General features: G+C 36.0%; 1 protein-coding gene across 2 annotated transcripts in view; it reads left to right on the forward strand.

Annotated features, from left to right (window-relative positions):
- The window catches only part of LRRC7 (leucine rich repeat containing 7), a 389,615-nt gene that overhangs the window by 205,883 nt on the left and 156,759 nt on the right, over positions 1 to 26,973 (forward strand). For both annotated transcript variants that reach the window (XM_054574559.1, XM_054574567.1), the window contains exon 7: positions 12,916 to 12,979. In XM_054574559.1, the coding sequence (XP_054430534.1) occupies positions 12,916 to 12,979 (64 nt within the window). The remainder of the gene's footprint in view (positions 1 to 12,915; positions 12,980 to 26,973) is intronic.

Consider the following 26,973-nt stretch of genomic DNA (forward strand, 5'->3'; position numbering starts at 1 on the left):
CACCAACTAGGTGGCTCACACAACAAGAATTTATTTTTTATAGTTATAGAGGCTGGGAGGTCCAAGATCAAGGTATCAGCCAATTCTGTTCCCTGGCAAGGGCCCTCTTCCTGGTTTGCACATGCCACTTCCTCATCACGTCTTCACAAGGCAGACAGGGAGCTCTGTTTTCTCTCCCTCCCCTTAGAAGGAAACTGACCCATTGTGGGGGCTCCATGCTCATGACCTCATATAAGTCTAATTATCTCCAAATACCATCACATTGGGAGTTAGGCTTCAAAATATGAATTTTGCGGGGACACAGACATTCAGTCCATAACAGATATCACTTTAATTCAGGAATCAGCAACCCTTTCCTGCAACAGGCCAAATAGCAACTATTTTAGGCTTTTGAGGCCATAGGGACCCTATCACAACTACTCTGCCATCATAACACAAAAGCTGCCAAAGACAATATAAAAACAACTGAGCACATCTGTTTCAATAAAAGTTTATTAATGGACACTGAAATTTGAATTTAATATTATTTTAATATGTTATAAAATATTCTTCTTCTTTTTTCAACTATTTAAAAATATAAAAACCATTCCTAATTTGTAGATTATATAAAAAACAGTCAGTGGACAGACTTGACCTGTAGGGCATAGTTTGAAAACCCCTGCTATAACTAAGAAGCAACATTTAAATTTTTTAATTTAAGTTTCATTTTTCAGTTACAGTTTATGTTCAGTATTACTTTATATTAGTTTCAGGTGTACAGCATATGGTTAGGTAATATTATTCCCTCTGATATTTTAAGTACCTACTTGGCACCATACATAGTTATTACTATATTACTGACTATATTCCATACTTTACATCCCTGTGACTATTTTGTAACTACCAATTTGCATATGAAGAAATATTATTGATTTGGGGTCTATTGCCTGTGAACTGGTATGGAGAGAGAAGAGCCAATGGTATAAATTGGTTCAGAAAAACACATTATGTAGATTTAGAAGAGAGGTCATCATAATAGAGACTCCATTATCGCTAGGTCTTTATTGTAAAACTCAGAATCTACATCTAATTTAGCAGCTCTTACATTACAAAACAGTGACAGACTCTATCTACTACTTCACTGAGTTTTGGGACAAGCTTCTGTACACAAATATTCTTAAGATTTTTTTTCAAAGCATTTTTCTTCAGTTTTTTGCCAGTTTTGTTGAGACATAATGACATACATCACACTAAGTTTAAGATATGTAGCCTAATGATTTGACTTACATATATTGTGAAATAATTACTTCAATTAGTTTAGTAAGCATCTCTCAGCTCATATAGATGCAATGAAAATAAAAAACAAAAAAGAAAAAGCCTCCCTTGTGATGAAAACTCATAGAATTGACTATCTTAACAACTTTCATATATATCATACAGCAGTGTCAACTGTAGTCATCATATTATACATTATATTTCTACATAGATTAAAAATCTATGTAAGGGATATATAAGATTATTTTCTACTAGTAAGCTTCGCATAACATACTCAATATTTATTGCATATAATCCAGTAGCTTTGGTGTTTTGTTGATCTATAAAAATTGACAGTTTTTTTTTGATAACCTAGCAATTTTTTTCTAAGAGGTAAAATCATAATACATATTTACCCTAATGATTCTTTCTCATAAAAATGAAATTATTTTCCATTGTATTTTTTTTTACATCTGAGGAGTCCTCTGACATGTATTTTAAAAAGCTAAATTTAGCTCCATGACCTCCAAAGCTAAATCCACCAGACAATGACCTCCATTAGAGAACTATACTTATTTAAGATACTATAAATAACTCATATGACTAAATTATAATATGTATCGAGATTTTGCAGACAATAAAACCAGAAAGGTAATCTGGTGTCAAATTGTGAAGTTCTTGAATGCAATGTTGAAGAACTTGAAATAATTTGATATTTGAGCTGAGAAATGACATGTTATTTTGGGGATTACTCCGGTGACCATAGCAAACAGATTGGAAAGTGGTGAGAGTGGAGGCAGGCAAACTATTGAAGAAGCTGTTACAAAGGCCTGGGTTACCATAGTCCAAGAACTAAGAGGGGCTAAACTAAGAAGTAAGTAAACTAAGAAGTGAGATGGGCTAAGACTCTTCTCCTCTTAATCCCTAGTTGTAATAGTATCTGATGTGAAGCCATCTCTGAAGTTTGGGTCAGGCCGAGGGAATGAAAAGAAAACATGCATTCAAGATATATAATGGATGTAGAATAAACAGGTACTTATAATTGACTAATATGGACGGTGAGCAAAATAAAGATTTAGAATGGCTTCCAAGTTTCTATTTTATGCTAGGATGAATAGTGCTAATATTCATCAAAATCGGGAAGGGAGAAGTAAGAGGCGAGTTCTTTGTACCATTGCTTTAGTAGGACATTCAATCCTTCCTTTCCTTCTAGAGAAAGTGGGCTCCATCTTCTTATTTTGGCACTGCAGCTTCCTCCATTCCTAAGAATAAGTTGCTGCTTACATTATGAAGGTTCAGTACAGTTTGATGGGTGGAACATCATAGCCTGACAGGTGAATAATTAATTATTCTCTGAACTTGTCTTCTCCATGAGTGAATTGCTCTTGAAAAAGAACTTCCTCTCTCTTCCATGGGCATTAATGTTAAGGGAACAAAGAACTCCTCCGATTCCCTTCATGTTGTCAAAAATGTGGGTAGGTAGGACAAGGGAGAGTAATGGGGAGAAATGGGCACTACTGTAATTGAACCACAATAAAAAAATTTTTTAATTTTTTAAGAAAATATTCTGCCATTTCCAGAACATGTCCAATACTTGGTGAATGCTCATGCATTTTCTTTGGTTGGAATTCCTTTTCTGCCTTCTTTATCTAGTGAACTCTTTATTTCTTAAGGTTTAATTCCAATGTTATCAGATATGAAACCATCTCTTGGTCAAGCTCTGGGTTACGAGTTCTCAAAGCAGCCTGCCATGTGGTCAGCATGAATCCCAGTCATAATAAATAAATACATGAGTTTCATAATCACTTAATTACTAAATTTTCTAATATTGTAAGCTCCATTAGGGCAGGGACTGTGTTTGTTTTCTCAATCCTTGAATTGCCTCACACGCATAATAAAAACCTCATAGCATCCATTGTTATTGTTAATTGTAAGCCTTTTTTGACTACTCCTGAAGGCAGCAACCACAACTTAATCCCAGCCCTTAGCCCAGCATCTAATATATGCTCAATATGTATTAGTTACATTAATGAAAGAATTATTTGGTTAATGAATTTAAAAGGCTTAATTTAGAGAGAATTTGTAAAATGAACTATCAGTGTAGTACAAAAATCAAAGAATTTAGATCATTAACTTGGTATTTTGTCCATGGTAATAAAAAACACATACTTTTCTTTCTCTTTGGGCAATTAACTGTTTTGTCACATTAACAAAAAGTTCATCTTTCTTCAATAAAAATCAGGTTCAGAAATACAATTTTTCTTGAGAGTATGTTGAGAAGTAATGGTTGAATGTATGACTATTTTAAAGCAAGATTTACTTTATGTAAGTATAATTATCATGAGAAATAATGCAATTAGATTTCAGTGTCTTTTATGGTTCTTTGAAATGACTTTTCATTATAAGGCACATTTCACAATGGTCTCATTTAGAGTAAATTTCTTACTCATTGTTATGTCTATTGTTCAGGCCATTATTCTGATAGCTATCTTATTATATTTGATTTCACAACTTCTAAGTGCTGATCGTTATAATCATATTTTACCATGATAATCTTCATGCCAAATTATATCCATAGAAAAAAAATTAGTTTTAGTTAAAGCCAACCAGAAAGTTATCTTAAGTAAACTTTGTTCTTAAATTGCTATTTTAAATGAACATATGGAGCTGAAAGTACACATCATTCCAATTTTTAAATAAAATCTAATTATATTTCTATGTAATGATAGACACTATCAAAAATATGTCAGTAATGTAGGTTTTAGCATTTCAAATGGTAAGGGAAGAATCTGTAGCAATAACTTTCTATAAAAGAAAAAATACCTACTCGAGTCTGAAGCAGATATTATTGTAAGGAGAAACTGAATTTAGGAAAAGATTTGTTTCTAAAACTCTAAAATAAAAAAAAAGTAAAAAAAAAGGCATATAGGATCATAGTCATGGTTTCTGCAAAGATTATAAATATCAGAAATCACACCAAAATATACACAATCAATAATTTTTGCAAATGAAGGGTATAGAGAAGTTAAATGTGGAAAGGAAAAAACATAAACAACTCTGAAATCTAAAAGATGTATAGATAATATTTTTAAATTATGACTAACATAAAACTATGCAAATATTTTTCTATGTATTTCCCATTTCTTTTAAAATTATTTAAAATACCCTTGTACTTAATTTAAACAGTAAGATATTTATTTCTTTCTTAACTTAGTGTTGTTAACTGGCCAAGATCAAAAGTATTAAAATTATTTTTTATTTATTTTCTATTTTTTGCTTAAAATTTACTAAAACTCAAATTATTAAATCAGGATTTAAAAAAAAATGTGTGGGGTATCAGCCTCTTGTAGGACTCTTAAAAGACCTCTAGTTATGTTTTAGCCTGCCACCAACAAACCATGAGACACACTCTTGTAGGTACCTCATAGTGCAGGAGAAGGAGCATATTTGGAAGGATGCTTTTGGCTATGAGAAACAGAATTCTCAGTAAAAGTGACTTTTTAAATAGTAGATACATTGTTGCCTGTAACAGCCTCCAGTTTAATGGTTCCAGAGTTTGTTTCTGTAGCCTAGCGGGGGCTTTTTCTGTTTTGCCACACTCCACTGCATGCTGGCTTTCATCCTTGCACTTGTTACCTCATGGCTGCATGGTGTCCTCGGTAACTCCAGACATCACATTCTCACCCAACCATGAAAAAAAAAAAGAAGAAAAAGAACATGTCTCCCTCCTTCTTTTAAAACAAGAAAGAAGTTTTTATTTTTCTCAGAATCTCCCCCAGTAGATTCCTCTTCCTGTTCTGGTGGCCAGAACTGAGTCATAGGTTCATGTCTCAGCTGCCAAAAAAGGTTTGCCTAGTGATCATCTGGCATTTCCCACTTCTCATCCAGGGCAGGCACTGCTGTCAAGGAAGAAAGGGGAGGAAAATGACAGTTACAGTTGCCTGGGAAGCCAGCCAGGGCTACCTTTTCAAAGGCCTTTATCCTCTAATGTTCAAATTCAACGACACATTAGTCACAGGATTGCCAAAGCATACATCAGTTAACGTGTTAGCAATCTAAGGCCAAATCTACATAGAAGTACATGAATCGATATTCAGAAAGCCCAAAATGACAATAGGTTTTTATAGAATGTGTAAGAGAAACCAACGTGTTGAAACACCTGTGCGCATATGTCTGCATGTTAGAGTCTCTTAGAAAAGAAACTTCTTGTTTGCTGTTCTCTGCTCAGTTATCTATAAAAGTTTTTTTCATTATATTTTATTGATTATACAATTATGCTATTACAGTTGTCCTGATTTTTCCCCTTCTGTCCCCCTCCACTCAGCATCCCCTACACCCTCACACCCCCCCCACCATTGTTCATGTCCACCAGTCATGTGTGTAAGTTCTTTGGCTACTCTATTTCCTATACTGTACTTTATATCCCCATAGCTATTCTGTAACTACATATTTGTACTTCTTAATCCTCTCGTCTCTTCACACATTCTTCCCCTCCACCCCCCATCTGGCAAACATTTGGTAACTAACTTCTTTTGCTGCTTTTAAGAGTCTCTCTTTATCTTTAACCTTTGGCCTTTTGATTATGATGTGTCTCGGAGTGGGCTCCTTTGAATCCATCATAATTGGGACTCTCTGTGCTTACTGGACTTGCATGTCTATTTCTTTCACCATTTTTTCACTATTTTTTCATATAGATTTCCAATTTCTTGCTCTTTCTCATCTCCTTCTGACACCCCTATGATGCAAATGTTGGACTTCTTGAAGTTGTCCCAGAGATTGTTTAAACTATCCTCATTTTTTTTTAGATTCTTTTTCTTCTTACTGTCCTTTATGGTTGTTTTTTGGTTCATTATGTTCCAAATCATTGATTTGATTCTCAGCTTCATCCACTTTATTGTTGTTTCCCTGTAAATTATTATTTAAATTAGTGTACCCTATGTTTCTGACCGGGTCTTTTTTATGCTGCAGAGGTCCTCACTAAGTTCCTTGAGCATCCCTATAAATAGTGTTTTGAACTCTGCATCTGATAGATTGCCTATCTCAATTTTGCTTAACTCTTTTTCTGGAGTTTTGATCTGTCCTTTAATTTGGGCCATGTTTCTTTGTTTCCTTGTTTTGGCAGCCTCCCTGTGTTTGTTTCTATGTATTAGGTAGAGCTGATTTGACTCTGTGTCTTGGTAGTATGGCCTAGTGTAGCAGGTGTTCTGTAGGATCCAGTGGCACAGCCTCCCCTCTCACCCCAGCTGGGTACTCGAGGTGCACCCTTTGCATGGGCTGAGTACACCCTCCTCTTGTAGTTGACCCTTGGTTGCTGCTGGCAGATCAATGGAAGGGAATGTTGTTATATATTTTACTTGTAATTTTGATGAGGTTGTGCAAAAGGTGAGCCATGCCTGCCTACTCCACCATCTTGACTGGAAGTCCTATAAAAGTTTTAAAATATCTTAACTCTAAGTATTTTTTGAGTACTATTGAAAATGTCTTCATGAGTGTATAATGTAGGTTGCAATATATTCTAGTGAAAATGAGCATCTTCATAGCTAATTATGTTTCTCATAACCTTTTGATCTACTGCTGCAATGTGAGCTATGAGCTTCATCACTAGCAGTGCAGCTATCACAGAGATAATGGGCAGAGTTCCTGTTTGTAAGATACATTTTCCCACGCAAAGATCTCAGAAAATTTTATACGTATGAGTATAGCTAGCTGAGTTGTCTTGAGTTAAGAATGCACAATAATTTTTGGCCAGTGGGAAAATTCATGTACAGAGTGAATGAATGATTGGTTCTGGTTATAAACTCAAGAATTCTAAAGAGAGAGAAATGAAATTCAGGACGCTCTTCAATCTAATTAGACCTTACATTAGAAGAAATTGGTGCAAAACTTGTCTTAGATTCCATTGCTATTCTTGAGATTCTGTTTTTCACTTTAATCTGTGTCACTGACCAAGTATGCTTTACTGTATAAACTAGAAGTATTCTTGAGAGATTACTTGTGAGATTATTTCATCATAGAGAACCACTTTTTTCATGCTATGTATTAAATTAGAGATATGTAATTAGGGGAAAATATTTGTTTCAATAAGACATCACAAGATCAATTTAAACCTTTAAATGTTAAATTGTTAAAAGAAAGAAGTATCCTCAAAGCAAAACTAAAAATATGTGACAAAATATATGTTTAAATGTTTATTATAATAATTTAAATACTGTAAAAAGTAACATCTTGAGAAACATTAATGTACTTTTCTAAAAAAATTGTCTTTCTAATATTTTTTGACAAACTACTATCTGTTTAGTTTGTTACGTATCCTTCTGGAAGATTCTAGGAAGCCAGTTCAGATTTTTGGTGTTTTTCTTAAGAAGAAATTGAATTGAATTGAATTGAAGTGATAGGGAATATATAAAAATCATAGCTATGGCATTGTTTTAAGGTATAGTAATAATTTATATAAAATAAATTTATATAAATTTATGTAAATTTATATAAATAAATTTATATTAAAAATTTCATCATACACATTGTTTTATCTGTCATTGGCCCTGGATTTTTAAGTTTTCCTGGTGTGTAAAGATGGTAAGTGTATGTTTCTTCAACATGAGGTATGCCAGCAGTTACAATTTTAATGAATATCAGTTCCTAAGCATTCTAGTATTTAGTACCTGTGCTATAAAGGACAATTTCTCTCAAAAAGTTTATAATATGAGGTTCACTTAAAAAGAGATTATTAACAATGAAAGAACATGATAATATGGTAAAATTGGCAGGTCTAAGTTATAAAATGTGAATATTCATTAAACGTAAGACATAGATTAAGCAAAATGGAAAGAGTGTATTCTCTAACTTTGAAAAAGAGAGGAATCAGACAATAACAGCAGAAAGGAGTTTTCCTATCCTTTTGCCATGTCGAGTCAGTAATTAGAGAGAGTATTTGAGCACATTGGAAAGACAAGTTAAAAGCTGGAATGCATGAACCCATAATGCATAAGCTCATGCCCAAAATTTGCAGAATCCTGTGAGGAGAGTCAGCAAACTGAAGTCACTGTACTGAGAATTTATGAGTGAACAACACTCCTGCCAACTCTATGTAGCTTCAGAGGTAATTCTATATTTAAATGCATAAAACCTCTGACTCTGATAAAAAAGACAATCATAGATTTTATAATTTCATCAAAGTGACAGATGAACCTAGATATAGCATTATTTTCCATTTTTGTTCCAAATGGAATCTTTTTTTTCAGATTTGCAATTGGGTAAATGCTATAAAGTAATAGCATGCTAGTAAGGACTTAATATACATAAATGCATTCAGATGACAGTATTTAAAAAATGTTCCTGGATTGCCATAGCATGTACCCTAAAAATGAGAATTTCAAATAGTATATAAATAGTTATCTAATAGCAATTCCTTAATAATAAGTATCCTCTGTCCTTAAATTACCTGTCATATCTATATTCAAGGGTCTGAAAATACAAAGATTCTTAGGGGCCAATCTTATATCTTAAACCCATAACGTCATCTTGATATGAGTTTTAGGGCCTGATATGACCAGAGGTTGGGAAACTATGGCTTGTGGTCCAAATCTGGCATCTCTTTTTTTGTAAACAAAGTTTTATTGGGTCTCAGCCATGAATGTTTGTTAGCATATCATCTGTGTCTACTTTTGTGTTCCATGGCAGAACAGAGTAAGTAAGACAGGGGTCATCTGGACAGCAGAGCCTCAAACACTTTCTATCTGGCCCTTTACAGTAAAAGTTTGCTCAGTCCCCTTATAGACTAGAGTGAGCTGTAGAGCACATACTTTTCATAAAAACATTCAGATTTAATCAATGGTCAAGCCAAACAAGTCAGGCCAGATTTAGATGGAGGCGCTTTGTGTCAGCTCTGTCATTAACTTCCTGTGTGTGACCGTGAACAAATCACCAATTCTCCTCTCCCTAAGAAATGAACATTTTCCTTTACTGAGGTTGCAGTGAATAATGCCAAAGAGCAAAACCCAACATGGCCTTTAAGGGGAATGTAAAAGTCAGGCCAGGGTGTGATATCCAAAGCGGTCCAAAATGCAAGGAGAGCCTGAAGTGAATATTGGGAGTTGAGGGGACCTGAAATTCTAACAGGCCAAAATTTCAAGTAGGAAAATGTGCATCATCTGATGAAATTTAATGCTCTTATTGAGATACTTAAATACATCTAGGCCTGTGTTTTCATGATGAAGTATGTATGTGAACTCACAGGCTGGAATGAACAAGAATTCAATATTTCATCACCTTCAAAAAGGAGTTTTTTAAAGTGAGGTCCTAGTCTAGGAAATGTACTATAGGAAAAATAAGAAAACTGTTCTTGGTCCTATAAACAGGAAACAGTCTGAACTATTTCCATCTGTTAGAGAATCACAATGAACATTTGTATATTTTATCTGAGAAGTCCTGCCAGTAAGAAATCTAACATTTCTTCAGCAAGCTTTGCTAAAATGTATTAGCCATCTGAATTTCTTTTAAAATCAAACAATACCTACAAGTCCTTAGAAGAGCTCAGGAAACTCTGCTTTAGACAATTTCTTAAGTTATTTTCAACTCTGAAAACCTTCCCTAAGAATTCTAATAGCTAACTCTTACAGAGCACTAACTAGGCATCTGGTGCCATTTACCACCTTACCTGTGCTGCTGTACTCATCACAATTACCCTACAATGTAGGGATTCTTAATAGCAGCCCGTATTACATATGAGAAAACTAAGGTGAAAAGGTGTTCTTTAATTTGCTCAAAGTCAACTGTTAGTGGGTGGTAGAATAAGGATTTAGGCCCAGGTAGTCTGTATCCAGACTCCATGTCCTACACCACTCTGCACACATAGTTTTGTTGCTAAATTTCAGATATTCAGAGAAATAAAAAAAATACCTAAGCATTTCACTGAATATTTCTTTTATTTGAATTTTTAAAAAGCATATTATTAGAAATATCAGAAAGTCAACTTAACATAAGATTTAGGTATCCAGAAACGGGTGAACCTCAGACTATCTGCCGTTATCCATCACGCATATTACGCAATACTTGAGCTAATGTATAGCAGGGGGAAATGATTAACTAACAAAAACATATGATTTTTTTCCATGGTAAGTGTTAAGAAGAAAACAAAACAGGATAAAAAATATATAAATTGGCCCTGGCTGGTGTGGCTCAGCGGACTGAGTGCCAGCCTGTGAACCACAGGGTCACAAGTTCAATTCCCAGTCAGGGCACATGCCTGGGTTGCAGGCCAGGTCCCCAGCAGGAGCTGCGCAAGAGGCAACCACACATTGATGTTCCTCTCCTTCTCTTTCTCTCTCCCTTCCCCTCTGTCTAAAAATAAAATAAATAAAATCTTTAAATATATATAGCAAAGGCAGAAAGCAAACTTTAATTTGGATAGTGAGGCTAGACAATCTTAGGGGGAAACGAACTGAGATGAGAAAACGGTACCAGCTCTGAAATTTATAGGAAGAACTTGATAGGCAGTAGAGAGAGCAATGTTAAGAGTAACCATCATAGAAATTTAATACATTTCTACAATTTCACATATATAATATGACAGGAGGTTGGTAAACTTTCATATAACAAATTTATTAGAATTTCCATTAGATAACTAGATAAACTTACAAATCAGCATGATATTAGGTTCAGCATTACTGACTGAGAACGTGGCCCAAATTTGTGACCAAGCCTTAATATTTGCTCACTGACTTATGAGGTGAACATGTCTTCAAGGCTGGTCGTTTGTAAGGGGAAATCACACCAGCTGGGTCCCTGTGAAGACAGAAATGTAGGACCCAGACTCCCATGTGCTTATTGTAAGAAAGGAGGTGCAAAGTCAAATGAGCGTATCTCTCCAGCATGCCGTCCTGAATTACATAAGGAGAGGCCACGTGGAAACCCACCTAGTATAGAAAGGAAGTAAACAAATGGAGATAAGAAATTCACCTCCTCTTAATCAGTGATCACCCCAGTCCAAGGCACATTTGAAAATATCTGGAGACATTTTAGTTGTCAAAACTGGGGAGGGTGCTACTGACATCTGGTGGGCAGAGGCCTTGGATGCTACTAGCCACCCTGCGATGCACAAGATCGCTGCATCCCAGAAGCCCCCTTATCTAGCCATGAGGATAGGGCAGTTGGTTTCCTTCAACAAACTCCAATGGGAATTTTTAGAGTTACTGGGGACCAAAATTTTTTATTTACATTGCGAATACATGTTACATTGTACTCTTTTATCATTTTTATTGTTTCTTTTTATATGTGCAAACATATATAATTCATAGAACAAGGTTCTGCAAAACCCAGCTGAAATGTCACCTCTTCTTGAAGTTTTTCCTAATTACTTGACTGCTATGTGTTCCTTTTTCTGAGCTCTTATGGCAATCTATACATACTTTTATCCCAACACTTATCACCCTGTGAAGTATTTATTCATTTAAAGGTCATTCCCACATAGAAAATAAGTCTTTCAGAGTACAGACTGTGTGGGAGGTGGTCAACATTCTACAAAGCTCACAATAATCCCCTACATTAAAGAAGTAACCAGTCAAAATGTCAATAATTCTGAGGTTGGGGAATCCAGAGTCCCGGAAATCTGTAACTCCTGAGTTCCCGTGGTACCTTCCATCAGAAACACAAACTGAGAGGGTGTATGAATGCTCAAAAAAGGACACTGCTATCATAAAAATGGCATGAGTTCTATTTTATTCTTCTAATAAAGCATTATTTACTTGTATCCTGATGAAATTAAAAACCTTTTGCATATGTTCATTTAAAAGGAACATTTTTTGGATAATTTGACAAATGATTATAAATTAGCAACTAGCACATGAACAAAAAAAGCAATAGGCTGTGTTACAGACTGGCTAAGGTGCCTCTAACCTTTGGCAGCAACTCTTGCCCAAGGTTTTGTGATTGTTCAGAAATACAAGCCAAAATATTTAGGAGACAGTGAGTATAAGAGCTTGTTAATAACAGAAGTTCATTTAAGAAAGTAGAAAATGACAAGACTGGTGATGTTATTGTGTCTATATTATAGAGGGTTTTTTTTTTTAAGATTGCGTGTATTTATTTTTAGAGAGAGGAGAAGGGAGGGAGAAAGAAAGGGAGAAACCATCAATGAGTGGGAGACACACCTATTAGTTGCCTCTCTCATGAGCCCCAACAGGGGACCAGCCTGCAACCCAGGCATGTACCCTAACAAGGAATCGAACCGGTGACCTTTTGCTTTGCAGGATGACACCCAAACAACTGAGCCATACCAGTCAGTTGTGGGCTTTTTGTGGAGTTTTAGAATGCTTTGCCAGGAATTGGGTTATCCACTGGGCCCCAAACCTGTGGTGACTCTTAGAAACATAGTTGTTGGGGTTTCAGCCTATACCTCCTACTGGTGTAGATGTTTAACAAGCTTCCCAGGTTTTTATTAAACAGCCAACCCTGTACTCTTACTAGACTGGCATTTGGGAACATGGTAAACTACCAAAGGTTTTCAGGTGACAGTTTGCATATATTACTGTCATTTGCAGTTTAATTCTTGCTGAAAAATGCCCCCACTTCTGTGCACGATACAACCAGGTAAATCTAATGGGGGAGAGGGACAGTGAAATGTCTTCTGGAGTAATGTGTCAGTCATTGCCTTACAATAGTATTTGTTTTTCCCATCTGTTATAGGTCAATGCACAAACTGGCCCAGCTGGAAAGACTTGACCTAGGCAATAATGAATTCAGTGAGCTGGTAAGCAAATGCATATTCTAAACTCGATAAATACATCCCAGGTGATTTTGTTTGTTTGTTTGTTTTGCTGTCTTTGTAGCGCCAGGTATTAAATCAACAAGTACACATTGGCATTTGCTAAATATAAAAACAAAATAAAATCTGATGATTAAAGTGATTGTTTGACTCTATAGTAAGCCTCAACTGGATGGTATTAGGATTCACCAGGTAAAGGGGGCCTAAGCAGATGCAGAGCTACAGTTTTGAGCACCAGCTGTGTGTCAGACACCACATTCAGTGTATTACAAATGTCTCATTTCATCCTGCTTTGGCATGATGCCATGCTAACTCTATGGAGACAAGCTCAAAGTGGTCCCCAACTTACATAGTGGTAACATTAATGTGGTTAAGCAGGAATTAATCCGAGATTTAGCTTCAAGTCTATACCTCGACAACTTCTGCCTGCTTAGTGGAGCGAAGTCAGTGGTCTTCAATTTCTAATTGTACTGAAAATATCTTTCTAGGGAACGTATGTCACGGCCTCACTGCCACCCAAACTGACAGAATTCTACTGCTCCCTCAGGCTTGTTTCCTTTAAAGTTTGCCTGAAGACTGAGCTCTCAAATGCAAATTAGAGAGCAAATGCCCCTTTACAAGCATACCCAGCTCTCTTTATTCAGAAGTCTTCCACTTGAACATCTTCAAATTTCCAAAATCCAATTCATCTAAAATGTATGTTATCTATTTTTAAATTAAAACATTTAGGTAAGCCGCTTTTCTCTCTTAGCTCTGTTGCTAGTGATGTGAGCATGTGTAAATTACACAGCCTCTCAGGCTCATTTTCCTCTTACATAAAACGGAGATTATAATGGTTCCTCCCTTACAGGGCTTGTGTGAGAATTATATGAGATAATGCAAGTACAGGCCTGGAAAAAGTGATTCCCAATAAATGCCCATGTTCGGCATGACAGTATAATTTACTCTGCACTCTGAATGTGCAAAGAAATTAACTTCTATTTTGACCATAACTAATCTGGTCATTACCCCACCCTCTATTAGCTGTTTAGTGAAGGTAAAAACTGACATTTATTCTTCTGTGATTAAAAGTTTAATATGCTTCAAAAACTAGCATGGTCCCTTTAGGTTGTGCTTGTCTTCTTTCCATAAAGATTCTGTCTCTTACGTGTCGTCTCGCTTTCCCTGCTTCTCTCCTTATGATGGAATTTGTGCAAGAGCAAAGGGGGCTACTGGCCTTTCTGACCTGGGATCAAAGGACTCCCTGGCCTCAGGCTGGTTTTCAGAAGCTCACTGGCAGCACATGCTGGTCCCTGGGCTGCTGTCTGCAGCTGGTCCAGCCTCTTGTGTTAAATCTTCAGTTCTAATGCTGTTGTCAGTTTTGGGGACTCAGGCAATATTCCCTGGGAGCACTGGCCATCTCCCTCTTGCTGGCATTGCCACCATTCTGCTCTCATTGGCTCTAGATGCATGAGTCCTTGCTCTTTCTTCCAGCACCAAGCTTGGCAGTCGTACCCCAAACAGTTTCTATTGCAAAGGTTCTGACCAACCGTAATCCCTATAGTGGCACCATAGCCAATGTACACAGGCTTTAAGTGTCTACTAGATGTGTGAAATGAGAGAGGCCAAGGACAAATAATGTTCAGAGCCTGCTGTGTCATACCACCAAGTTTGCTCTGCTTTGTGTGCACATAACATTGTGATAGCGCAGCCTGCCAGGTAGCCTCAAAAGGAAATTATAAGAAGAGCACCCAGTATATAGTCTAATGCACCTCTGGCATTTACTACACAGCAGAAAGAAGGAATGAGCTACTACTCTTCATGACAGCATGGATGGAACTAGAGAGCATTATGCTAAGCGAAATAAGCCAGGGGGTGAAAGACAAATACCATATGATCTCACCTGTAAGTGGAACCTAACCAACAAAATAAACAAGGAAGGAAAATATAACCAGAAACATTGAAAGAAAAAAAAAACCAACAGAGTCAAGAAGGAAGGAGGGAGGGGGATGAGGAAAGGGAAAGGAAGGGTCAAGTTAAGGAGCATGTATAAAGGACCCATGGACAAAGCCAAAGGGGGGAAGGATTGAGGGAAGGAGATGGGGGCAAGGGGGAAAGTGGTGGCGGAAGGTGAAGACAAATGTATTTGAACAAAAAATAAAAATTAAAAAAAGAAAAAAGTAGATAAATACTAATATAGGGAGAGATTAGTAAAGATGGTAAATAATAGATAGTGGCAAAACTAGGTAACGCTGATTGTTTTAAAATTAGTTGTTAAGAAGGTAGGATCTGCCCACACTTCTATGAAGAGATGTAGCTGAAAAAACATAGACAGTGGATTAAGACAACTGAGGCTTAACTCAACTTCATCTCTGGCTAGCTGCGTACCTTTGCATTTGTAGCTCACTTTCTTTTTTTTTTATCTTAAAAATCCATACACATTTATTTTGTATTTTGTAATTACAGGTGACATACAATAGTGTATTAGTTTCAGGTGTACAACATAGTAATTCGACATTTGTATAACTCACAAAGTGATCACCCCAATAAGACTACCCATCTGATACCATATATTTCCCATGCTGTACTTGTCTAACTGGCAATTTGTACATCTTACTTTTTTCCCTTTTTTACCCATTCCCCAAATGCCCTTCCAATCTGGCAAACATCAATTTATTCTCTGTATCTATGAGTTTGTTTATGTTTTGTTTTTTCATTTATTCTGGTTTATATTTTCCACATATAAATGAAATAATATGGTATTTTTCTTTCTCTGTCTGACTTATTTCACTTGGCATAATACCTTCTAAGTCTTTCCATGTTGTCATAAATGGCAAGGTTTCATTCCTTTTTATGGTTGAGTAATATTCCATTGTATATATGTGCCACATTTTCTTTCTTTTTTTTTAATTATCTACATTTATTTTTGGCTTCAAAACTTTTTATTTTTTTAATTTAAATTTATTTATTTATTTTTTCAAATACATTTGTCTCTGCCTTCCCCCCACCACTTTCCCTTGCCCCCTCTCTCCTTCCCTCCCTCCTTCAACTCTACCCCTTTGGTTTTGTCCATGAGTCCTTGCTATATGTTCCTTGACTTTCCCCTTTCCTTCCTTTTCCTCTGCCTTGCCTCCCTCCTTCCCTCTTGTCTCTGCTGGTTTCTTTTCCTTTCAGTGTTGCTGGTCTTATTTTCCTTGCATCTTTGTATTGTTGGTTAGATTCCGCTTATAGGTGAGATCATATGGTATTTGTCTTTCGCCCCCTGCCTTATTTCACTTAGCATAATGCTCTCCAGTTCCATCCATGCTGTCGCGAAGTTTAGTAGTTCTTTTTTTCTTTCTGCTGCATAATATTCCATTGTGTAAATGTATCATAGTTTTTTGATCCACTCATCTACTGATGGGCACTTAGGTTGCTTCCAACACTTAGCTATTGTAAATTGTGCTGCTACGAACATTAGGGTGCATAGGTCCTTTTGAATTGGCGTTTGAGGATTCTTAGGGTATAGTCCCAGCAGGGGAATCACTGGATCAAAAGGCAGTTCCATTTTCAGCTTTTTGAGGAAATTCCACACTGCTTTCCACAGTGGCTGCACCAGTCTGCATTCCCACCAACAGTGGACTAGGGTTCCCTTTTCTCCACAGACTCACCAGCACCTGTTGTTTGTGGATCTGTTTATGATGGCCATTCTGACCGGTGTGAGGTGGTACCTCATGGTGGTTTTGATCTGCATTTCTCTGATGGCTAGTGATGCTGAGCATCCTTTCAAATGCCTCTGGGCCCTCTGTATCTCTTCTTTGGAAAAGTGTCTGCCCAGGCCCTTTGCCCATATTTTGATTGGATCGTTTGTCTTCTTGGAGTGGAGTCGAGTGAGTTCTTTATATATCTTGGAGATCAAACCTCTATCTGATGTATCATTAGTGAATATATTTTCCCAGACGGTTGGCTCCTTTTTCATTTTGCTGATGTTTTCTTTAGCCGTGCAGAAGCTTCTTATTTTGATGAGGTCCCACTTGTTTATTCTTTCCTTTATGTCCCTTGCTTTAGGAGACATATCAGTGAAAAAATTGCTGCGTGGGATATCCGAGAGTTTCCTGCCAATGTTCTCCTCTAGGACTTTGATGGTGTTGTGACTTATATTGAAGTCTTTGATCCATCTTGAGTTTATTTTTGTGAATGGTGTCAGCGGATGATCCAATTTCAATTGTTTGCATGTAGCCGTCCAGCTCTCCCAACACCATTTGTTGAAGAGGCTATTATGGCTCCATTTTATGCTTCTGCCCCCTTTGTGAAATATTAGATGCCCATAGAGACCTGGGCTTATTTCTGGGCTTTCTATTCTGTTCCACTGGTCTATGGGTCTGTTCTTGTGCCAGTACCAGATTGTTTTGAGTATAGTGGCTTTGTAGTAGAGTTTGATGTCCGGTATTGTGATCCCTCCTACTTTGTGTTTCTTTCTCAAAATTGCTGCGGCTATTCGGGGTCATTTATGGTTCCATATAAATTTTTGAAATGTCTGTTCTATTTCTGTGAAATACATCATTGGTATCTTAATAGGGATTGCGTTGAATCTATAAATTGCTTTGGGTGGTATGGACATTTTGATGATATTAATTCTTCCAATCCATGAGCACGGTATATGCTTCCATTTATTTGTGTCTTCCTTAATTTCTTTCTTCAATGTTGTATAGTTTTCTGCATACATTTCTAAGTATGGAACTATACATTTCTAATGTTATTCACTTTTAATGAAATGTCTGGCATCTATTAGTTATATGTATGGCACTAGCTATTTTTCTCTGAGAATACAGACTCTAATGAGAAAAGTAAGAGTATTTGCTCTGATAAGAGGCTTTGAGAAATAATGTCATATGGGGGAAAGGGAATTAAATTCTCTTCTGCAGCTAAATATTGATGCCTAGGAGATTACTGTACATGATTCATTTTGTGTGACATGGTAAAGAGACAGATGTCGAGAGAAGATGACAATAAGTAAATTTTTTAAAAATGTTAGAATGTGAAAACCTAATAAAAAAATGTGTTGCTTAAGAATCTATATAAATATCCCAAGTGAAAAAAAAAATCTAGTTAAGGATGCCTTTGTTATAATGAAAAATTCTAAACAGAAGGCATTATCTTATGTTTCTAACAGCAGTAACCACCAGAAATGACTGGGAAAAGTTCTGGGAACATGATGAATTCTTAAAGTTTTTTTTTAATTGTTTCTTGTATGGCTTATTTTTATCAATATAAAATTAATAAGTGTTTATTTTTCAAAATTCAGAAAGTTAAAAGAAGTGTAAAATAATAGTAAAAGTCATCTACAATCTCACCCCCTTATGTAATCATTATTAATATTTTATGGTATATTCTCTCTCTTCCTTTTCTGGTATATATATCTCCCTCTTCCTCCTCATTTTCTTTTTATGAGATCAAATGTGTATTATTTGGAGCCAAGTCAGAGATGTGACACTATTAGTTTGATCTGTGCAGCTAGAATACATCAATCTTTAAAAGTCATCTGTGTACTCAGGGTAGAGCAGCCTTCTAACTGTCACCTAATGATCTGGAACTTCCCAAAGTCACAGAATGGTCAGAGCCACTAAAACAAATTCAGTCATTGTCCCAGGGCCCAGAGCCCTATGGTAGGTATTTATTTCTGGTACATGTAGGTCTATCCAATGCACTAAGAGTCCCTTCGGGTCCTGGACGGTACAGAACAAAAATGGAGCATGAAACTGGAGCAGATTGATCAGCAGAACATGGAGGATAATGGGACCAAGAGATGGACCCAGAAACTGTGTGAGGCCCTACTGACTGACCATCCCTGTAAGTTAGCCCCAGGTTCCAGCTCCCAGCTCCCAGCTTCTCTCCTCCCCTTCCTACACTGGAAAGGAGAGAGCCATGGCAGGAAGGAAAGTGTGACGTAGAGCCCTCAACAACAGTGCTATGGAAACCTTCATCAAAAGAGTCAGTTAGAAGAAGCAAAATAAGAAAGTTTTCTGCAAGCTAGAAAAAGAGACATGAGTCCAGAGGAGAGGAATAACCAGCTGCAATGTAGTCTGTGTGCAGTTTAGAGTTCAGCCATCTACAACAACGTGGGTAACGACCCGCAGCAACAGAGTGACAATGGGCAGTGGGAGACGAAGACTGGGATTCCAGTGGTCAATGGAGCAGCATCTCCTGTTACGTGAGAAGGTCCCTTCTCTCCTCCCCTCCTCCCCTCACCACCCCCACCACAAAGGAACTCCTAAAAGAAGTTACTGCAGACGAAGCTCTCAGGACAGGTCAGACTTCTTGACCTCCTGCTAGAGAAGTCAGAGAAATGAGATTTGAAATTTCCCTGTAGCTCTGGCATAATACATATTGGTTATATGTCATTATAGAGATATTTCTATTTAGCAAATTAGAATTATAATATGTATTCTATTTTATATTAATTCATGATTACCAACATCAAATAGATTCTTTATAAGCACTATAAATTAGAAGCTTTCTCCACAGATGAATTAGAAAGGCTGTCAAATAATCAACAAAAAATAATGAATTAAAACTCAAATTGATGAGAAAATAATAAAATCAAAAAGCCTTAAAATTGTATTATATAAAATTTGATATATTTAAAATAATATACTTGGTGCATAATTAAGTTACAAAACAATAAAATGTGTCCCTGTGAACATCGTATTCTTATGAACATCGCCCATTCTGTACAACTACCTGTATGCTCTGACCTAATTTTGCCTCATTCCCAAAGGTAACTACACTCCTGAATTTTGTTTAACCTTTCCTACATTTCTATGTAACTCTAAATATTATATTGTTTCACTTTGCTTGTTCATAAGCTTTGTACAAATACGACTATACTACAACTTATTTACCCTTTATTTTCTTCATGGACAATAATTTTTGTCCAGGTTTTTTAATTACATGACTGCTATGAATATTCCTAGAAGGACACATTTACAAGAGTTTATCTATGACATATATTTAGAAGTGAAACTTTCTGGTCACAAATTGCATACACATGCAACTTCAAAAATAATGCTTGCACCCTACCCCCCAAAAAAACAGTTACTCTCATTTACCAGCAATGTGTATTAGTTCTCATGCTTCACATCTTCATCTGCACTTAATATTGTTGGACTTCTTATTGTGCTAATATAGTGCCTGTACAATAGCACCACATTATGATCTTAATTTGCCTATCTTTGATTTCTAATGAGATTGATGATTTTCCATATGTTTGGGGCAAATTGTATTTCTTCTCCTGTGAAATACTTGTTTATGTTTCTTTGCACATTTTTCTATTGGTTAATTTTTCCCAGAAATTTATAGGGAATCTTTTATATATTCTAGATACTAATGTTTTGTTGGTTATATGTACTACAGATATTTCTTCCCAGTATCTGCAGTCTATTTACTTTCTTCATGTCTCATTTAGATGACTAGAAGTTTTAATTGAAATATAATAAAATATGTACTTTTTAATATCTAACATATTTTGTGGCTTACTTCGGAAGATTTTGCCTCCCCAAAATCAAACAGATTTTTTCACACGTTTTCTTCTAGAAGTTTGAAGGTTTCATTTTTCATAGTCAACTTCATACCCATCTGGGCTTAATTATTTTACATTGCATGTATTATATTTTCCTTAACATATTCTTGGTTTTACAAGCAGTCCTTCCTTTGCACCTGAGTATGTCACCTCTTAACAACATATGATTTTCATATATTCAGAGGTTACTTTCTTCATTGGTCAGTTTACGATCTATGTATTTAATGCTTTGTCATTAAGATTATTCTTTACTATTAGTTTGAACAGATACCCTTTATTAGGTTCAGAATATACCTTCCTATTTCTAAATTAGTAAGACAATTTATCATAAGGAGATGCCAAACTCTATAACAAGCTTTTTCTCCCTTTTTGGGGTAATAACATTTTTTTCTCCTTTAATCTGTTAATTTTGTGAATTATATAGAGACAGTTTCTAATATAAAATGATCTTTGAATCTCTGAAATAGATCCAGCATGATTATGATATGGTGATGATCATGACCATCTATATCAACTGTATTCAGTTCAACTCTGTCTAGGATTTTCTAAAATCCTCAGTCATGTGTGAAATTTACATGCATTATTCTTGTATACTTTCTCTATCTGTGGGTTTATGTTTCTCATCAGTTGTGGAATATTATCAGTTCTTATCTCTTTAGATGTTACCTTTACCTATATGTTCCATCTTTCTTACTGTAATTTGGGTAAAATGTGAACATAGTATGATGTCATCAGTGATTTAAAATGCTGTTTCATTAATTATTTTGTAAGTTTTTTTCTGAAAAAGTAATTGATAAGGGGTAATGTTTAAATATTTATTTTGTATCCTTAAAATGTATTTTGGCCTCTCTACCTAAAATATTTGTTCTTCAGAATCTGAGGCATAATTGTTAGATTGTTTTAAGGTATCTTTAACTCTTTGAACTATCTAATGTACCAATTACTAACAGAAATATTTCTAAATTATAGGCCACTCAAATTCTATATTAAAGAACAAAACATAAATTTTAGTAAACAAATACCTGATAGCAACAAAAACATTTAAATACTAAAAAAGTTATTTCATGTGATAAAAAAATTTAATCTTTTTAAAACACAATGCAAAGATGGATTGAGTTTAAAAGTTCAAAGAATTCATCAGGAAATGAGTAGTATCATTTTAACTGTCTAATTTTTGAGATAGTATGTCACATAGACTTTCTAAAAACATTTTGTAAATTCAGCCATCTGTGGACTACAGTGGAGGATTTATATTTTATAAAACCCATTTATAGAAACGTCTAAAAAGTTCTTCACTCCACAAATCACCATTTTAAATTCTCAGTAAGACTACATATCACAATAAGCCAGAACTCCTAATCTCAATATTCAGCATAAATTAATTTGTGTTCGCACTTTTCACTTCCTTTTACAGAGTAAAACAAAAAAAAAAAAATCCAAAGAGATAATAAAGAATAGAGAAACTCTGAAAAGAAATATCAACAGGTGTACAGAATATTCACTTGGGTTATGCAAATAATACAAACATGCTTTCACAGAACTTTAAAACAATTGAATACTTATGCTAATGTTTTAACTTGTAATTAAAATTAATTTAAATTTAATTTAAAAATTAATTTAAGATTTAAACACATTCTACTAAAAGTATAGCTTCCAGGGGTGTCAGCTCCCTAGTTTGCCCAAGGTGTGCTCATTTTTTATTATAATACCTAGGACGCATGTACACCTGAGGCAAGCCCTTTATTTACATATGCAGTAATTTTCTTGATCAGAAATTACGGCCTAGGTTTCCCACACTGATTACTCAAACTTTGTCAATTATTCTTTAAATAAAGCTTATAAAAATAACATAGTAATAAAATACAATTTGTCATCATAGAACTGGCCACCCCAATTTTAAAAAATATATATGAATCATCATAATCATTAACTCCTCCATTTCCTGCATTTGTAAACATCCGTTTCTGTATCAGTAGGTCCAGTTAGGAGGTGGAAATGGTATCAATTATTTCACAAAGAAAGTATTAATATAAAGAATGGCTAACTGTGTATTAGAGAACTAAAAGGGCAAAAAGGAAGCCCTGAAGGATTACAGAGGTAATAACTCTAGGAAGAAGCTAAAACCTCTAGAGGAGGAAACAAAGGGAAGAAGATGGTGTAAGGAATTGGGAGGACCTGAAGCTGGGACTCAGACCTCTACACCAGCCTGCCGGTGGTGGTGTCTCTCAGGGGGCTGGTTTTAGATGTGTGGTAAAATTACAAACCACACACAGCTGCTGGTGCTGAAGTTCAGGGTCACCGCAGGGAGAACTGTTGCCCTCGGTGTTACTGCTGTGACGCTAACACAACAAGAAAGTAAAACAAGGAACAGGTACCCTCTCCGTCCTCTAGCTTCCCATCTCGCAGGTGCATCCAGCTGTCCTGGCTGGCACAGAGCCACCTGTCAGAAAGGAAACATTAACCTCAGATTTGTCAAGCAGACTATAGAAAAGTGGGCCCACACCTGAAAGGCAAGAGCTTGAACATTTAAAATTTTTTGAAAATGTTTATTTTTGTCAACTCAGCTTTCTGTATCATTTCCTCCAGCAAGCTTTCCTGCACCTAGCAGAGTACCAGATCCCCCGCTGACACTTGATAAATGTTTTTGAATGACTGATGAAGAATGACTTGATTTTAGAAGTGAACAGTTCAGCAAATTCTCAGCATCAGAATTATGCCTGCAAACAATCATTCTATAATTAGCTATCTTTATCTATTTATTTTTTAATTTTATTTTAATTTATTTTTTTCAAATACATTTGTCTCTGCCTCCCCCCCCACCTCTTTCCCTTGCCCCCTCTCTCCTTCCCTCCCTCAGCTCTTCCCCTTTGGTTTTGTCCATGAGTCCTTGCTATATGTTCCTTGACTTTCCCCTTCTCTTCTATCTTTTTTTTTAACGGAGACAAATGTATTTGAAATATAATTAGCTATCTTTTGAGAAGTCAATTTTGATTCACTTTGAGACATATTTGCAAACGAGTTTCTCCATAAACTTAATAGTACAAAATTTGTAACTGTGACCAATAAATAAATACAGCTGTATTTCTACTAACTCTGTAATATAAAAGGAATCCTTGATGAATCATTGAATCAAAATGTATTTTCTGACTGAAAATGATTGTGGAGGCTTTTTTCCCCCACAGGAAGATTAAATTGGAGTATCCACTTTTTATAAGTGCAACTTCTGTTGACTTAGGGTTTTAATAAGCAATCTCCAATGACACACATAAATAAAGAAATTCATTTTCTTGCTTCAAACTCTCCCTTTCATAGCAGTAAAATGTCGTCTTTGCCCTTGTTTTCAAAGGAAGCTCTTGTTCCTTCATTGCCATTTCTCGTTGCTTCAGTATCATACCTGGTCACTATGAGTAAAATTAATAAGCTCTGTTTGCCTTTCCGTAAGTAAGTTTTTCCAAGAATGGCATATATCTCAATGCAGTCAAGTGCCTTGGTGAGTCTGTCAACAGTTGCTACCAGAGAAATTAAAGAAAAATGAAATGCTTCCTGATTGAACCCAGGTAAACTACATTAAATAAGAATACAAATTTAAAATCAAGGCTTCACAAAGAAAATAGGAGGTTGTGCAATCATAAAGTAAATCCAAGAGAATATTCTTGAGTTGTGAATGTGGATTGTGAATCACCCAGAAAAACTACCAAAAATTGTACTTAGTGTAATCAAATTCAAACTTAAATCTTCTCTTCCTGACTTACATATTGAATTGGTAACATCTGGGTATATTTTTGAATTACTAGAAAAGAAGCTATTTGATTTCAGGTTTCTCACCAAGTCAAAACTTAAAGAATGAAAATGCTAAGGAGAAACAGAAAGAAGTGTGTGTGTGAGTGTGTGAGTAATTAAGTTAGGGTGGCGGGAGAAGCTTCACTCAGATGGTGAAATTTTAATAAAAACCTAAAGAAAACAAGGGGGTGAATCATGCAGATATCCGGGCAAAAGACTGCTCTAGACAAAGGAAGCAGGAAAAGTACAAACACTGGAGATGTGAGCAAGCATAACGTGGACATCAAGAAGACTGGAATAGCTAAAATAGATTGAGGAGCGTAGGTGATAAGTATTTGGGAGTGGGGTGGGGTAGGGTGGGGAGTAGAGGTAGAATCCTGTAAGATATTTTAAGGATTTGGGCTTTTTTCCCAAGTAAAACTGAAGCACTTTGGAAGGTTTTGAGCAAGTAGAACACATGGTCTGACTTACATTGTTACATTACATTGTACTATGTTACAGTATGTCGCACTGCATTACATTGCATTGCCAGGATCACTGTGAGTACTGCGTTGGAAATACTTGGAAAGTGGGACAAGGTGGAGTTAAAGAGACCAATTAGGAAGTTATTTCAATAATATAGACAGGAAATTATAGTGTCCTGGTTTCGGGTAGTAACAGTGAGGTGGTAAGGAGTTGATTTCTGGATAAATTTTAAAGATACAGGCCAGAAGTAGGATCTGAACTTGTCAATTAGTGACACGCTCTTTCAAATAATAATACAAAACTAGGAATACATAATTAAGTACAAAAGTGGATGTTTACTTAAGATGAAAAAACTATGAATTTTAAATTACAAATTAAAATTAATAAAATACAATTTTGGAAATCTGATACATGCCATTAGCATCACTAAATCCAGGAAAATAACAACACACGTTTATTATGCTCTTTCTCCCTCTGCGTTTTGACTTCATGCTCTTTGACAGTCCTTTCACATGACAAATACTTTGTAATATCATTTTGTATGGAGATAATAGAAAAATAATCCAATCTTTTTTCTACCATGGATTTTATTACTGATCGTTCAGAAACATTCATTTCAGCTTTACAATTTTTCATTATTACACCATGTAACATTTTAGGCTGTTGTCAAATATGGGGAAACCTATGGCTTGATACGTTTTTAAGCCTGTTTCTCCTCCTCCACATAATACTTCTGGTGCTGGGAACCAATGGCCCTGTTCATGTCATCTGGTCCTGTACCTTCGTGTCCCGATGGTCAGGGGAGTTGGCACAATAAGCAAGTGGAGTATTTCTGGAAGCCACTTCTACACTAGAGGACTAGCAACAAGTTAACTATACGCAGACATGATTGCAAACCATGTAAATATACTCCGCTAAACTATAATAAAGGTATTCCCATGAAACTTCCTTTTATCTAGCACCCCAAAAATGCCTATGACGTGAGAGAAATTACAACAAAGAAGAAGTCGGGATATAAATTATAGTTAAAATATTTTCTTTTACTCAGCATTCCAGGCCTAGATATACACCTGCGCTCCTATTGCTGAACTGTAAAAAAAATGACCACAAATTTCATGGCTTAAAACAATACAAATTTATTTTCTTACAGTTCTGGATGCCAGAAGGCCTCAAATCAGGGTGTCATAATGGCTTTGTTCCATATGTCATATTTATGGGAGAATATGTTCCTTACCATTTCCAGCTTCAAGAGGCTGCCTACCATCCTTGGTGGCCTCTTTCTCGCATCACCTCAGTCTCTGGGTCTCTCATTACATCTCTTGCTCTGACTCTCCTTCCATCATTATATCTCTTCCTCTGCCTTCTTGACCCTCCTGCTTCCCTCTCAGAACCTTTATGATTACATTGGGGACCCCCCAGACAATACAGGATAATCGCCCTCTTGCCAACATCCTTAATTTAATCATATAGGCAAATTCTCTTTTACCATGTAAGGCGACATAGTCACAGGTTCCAGGGATCAGGAGACTGACATCTTTGGAAGTCCATTACTCAGCCTACTTTAGTCTGGCCTCTGCCCCCAAAGATCCTTGTCTGACCCACATGAAAATGCATTCCTCCCAACCCCAACTCCCCAAAAGTCTCATCCATTAAAACATCAGCTTAAGCACAAAAATCTAACCTAAGTCTCATCAGCTCAAAGTCCCAAATTTCATCATCCAAAGCATCTAAATTAGTCATAGGTAAAGCTGTGGATATAATCTGTCCTAAGGCAAAATCCCTCCCCATCCATAGACCTGTGAAACCAGAAAGCAGCTCATCTGCTTCCAAAATAAAATTGGGCAATAGGCATAGGACAGTTAGAGACTTTCTCAGACAAAAAAGAAAAAAAAAAGGAAGGATCAAAGGCATTTATACCCAGGATCAATTACAAATTCCATCCAAGCAAACTCCATTAAGTTTCAGGCCTTGGAATAATACCTGTGGCTCAAGATGCAGATATTATTGCTCTGTGCCTGTGGCTTCTGAGTCATCATCCTTTTCCAAGAAGGAAAGCAATTCAGGGAGCAAAGCAATTGTTTGCAGCTAAGTACATTTATCAACTGTTTCCTACCAAAAGAATTTTAGAAGTCTGGCAGTCTCTATTTTGTCTGCTCTCTGTCCCTTTCAATCTATTGCTGGTAGAGTTTCTGTTGAT

This window comes from Pteronotus mesoamericanus, unplaced genomic scaffold (genome assembly GCF_021234165.1).
Source record: "Pteronotus mesoamericanus isolate MK-2021 breed Mesoamerican mustached bat unplaced genomic scaffold, CSHL_Meso_final contig_105, whole genome shotgun sequence".
NCBI classification, from domain to species: Eukaryota; Metazoa; Chordata; class Mammalia; order Chiroptera; family Mormoopidae; genus Pteronotus; species Pteronotus mesoamericanus.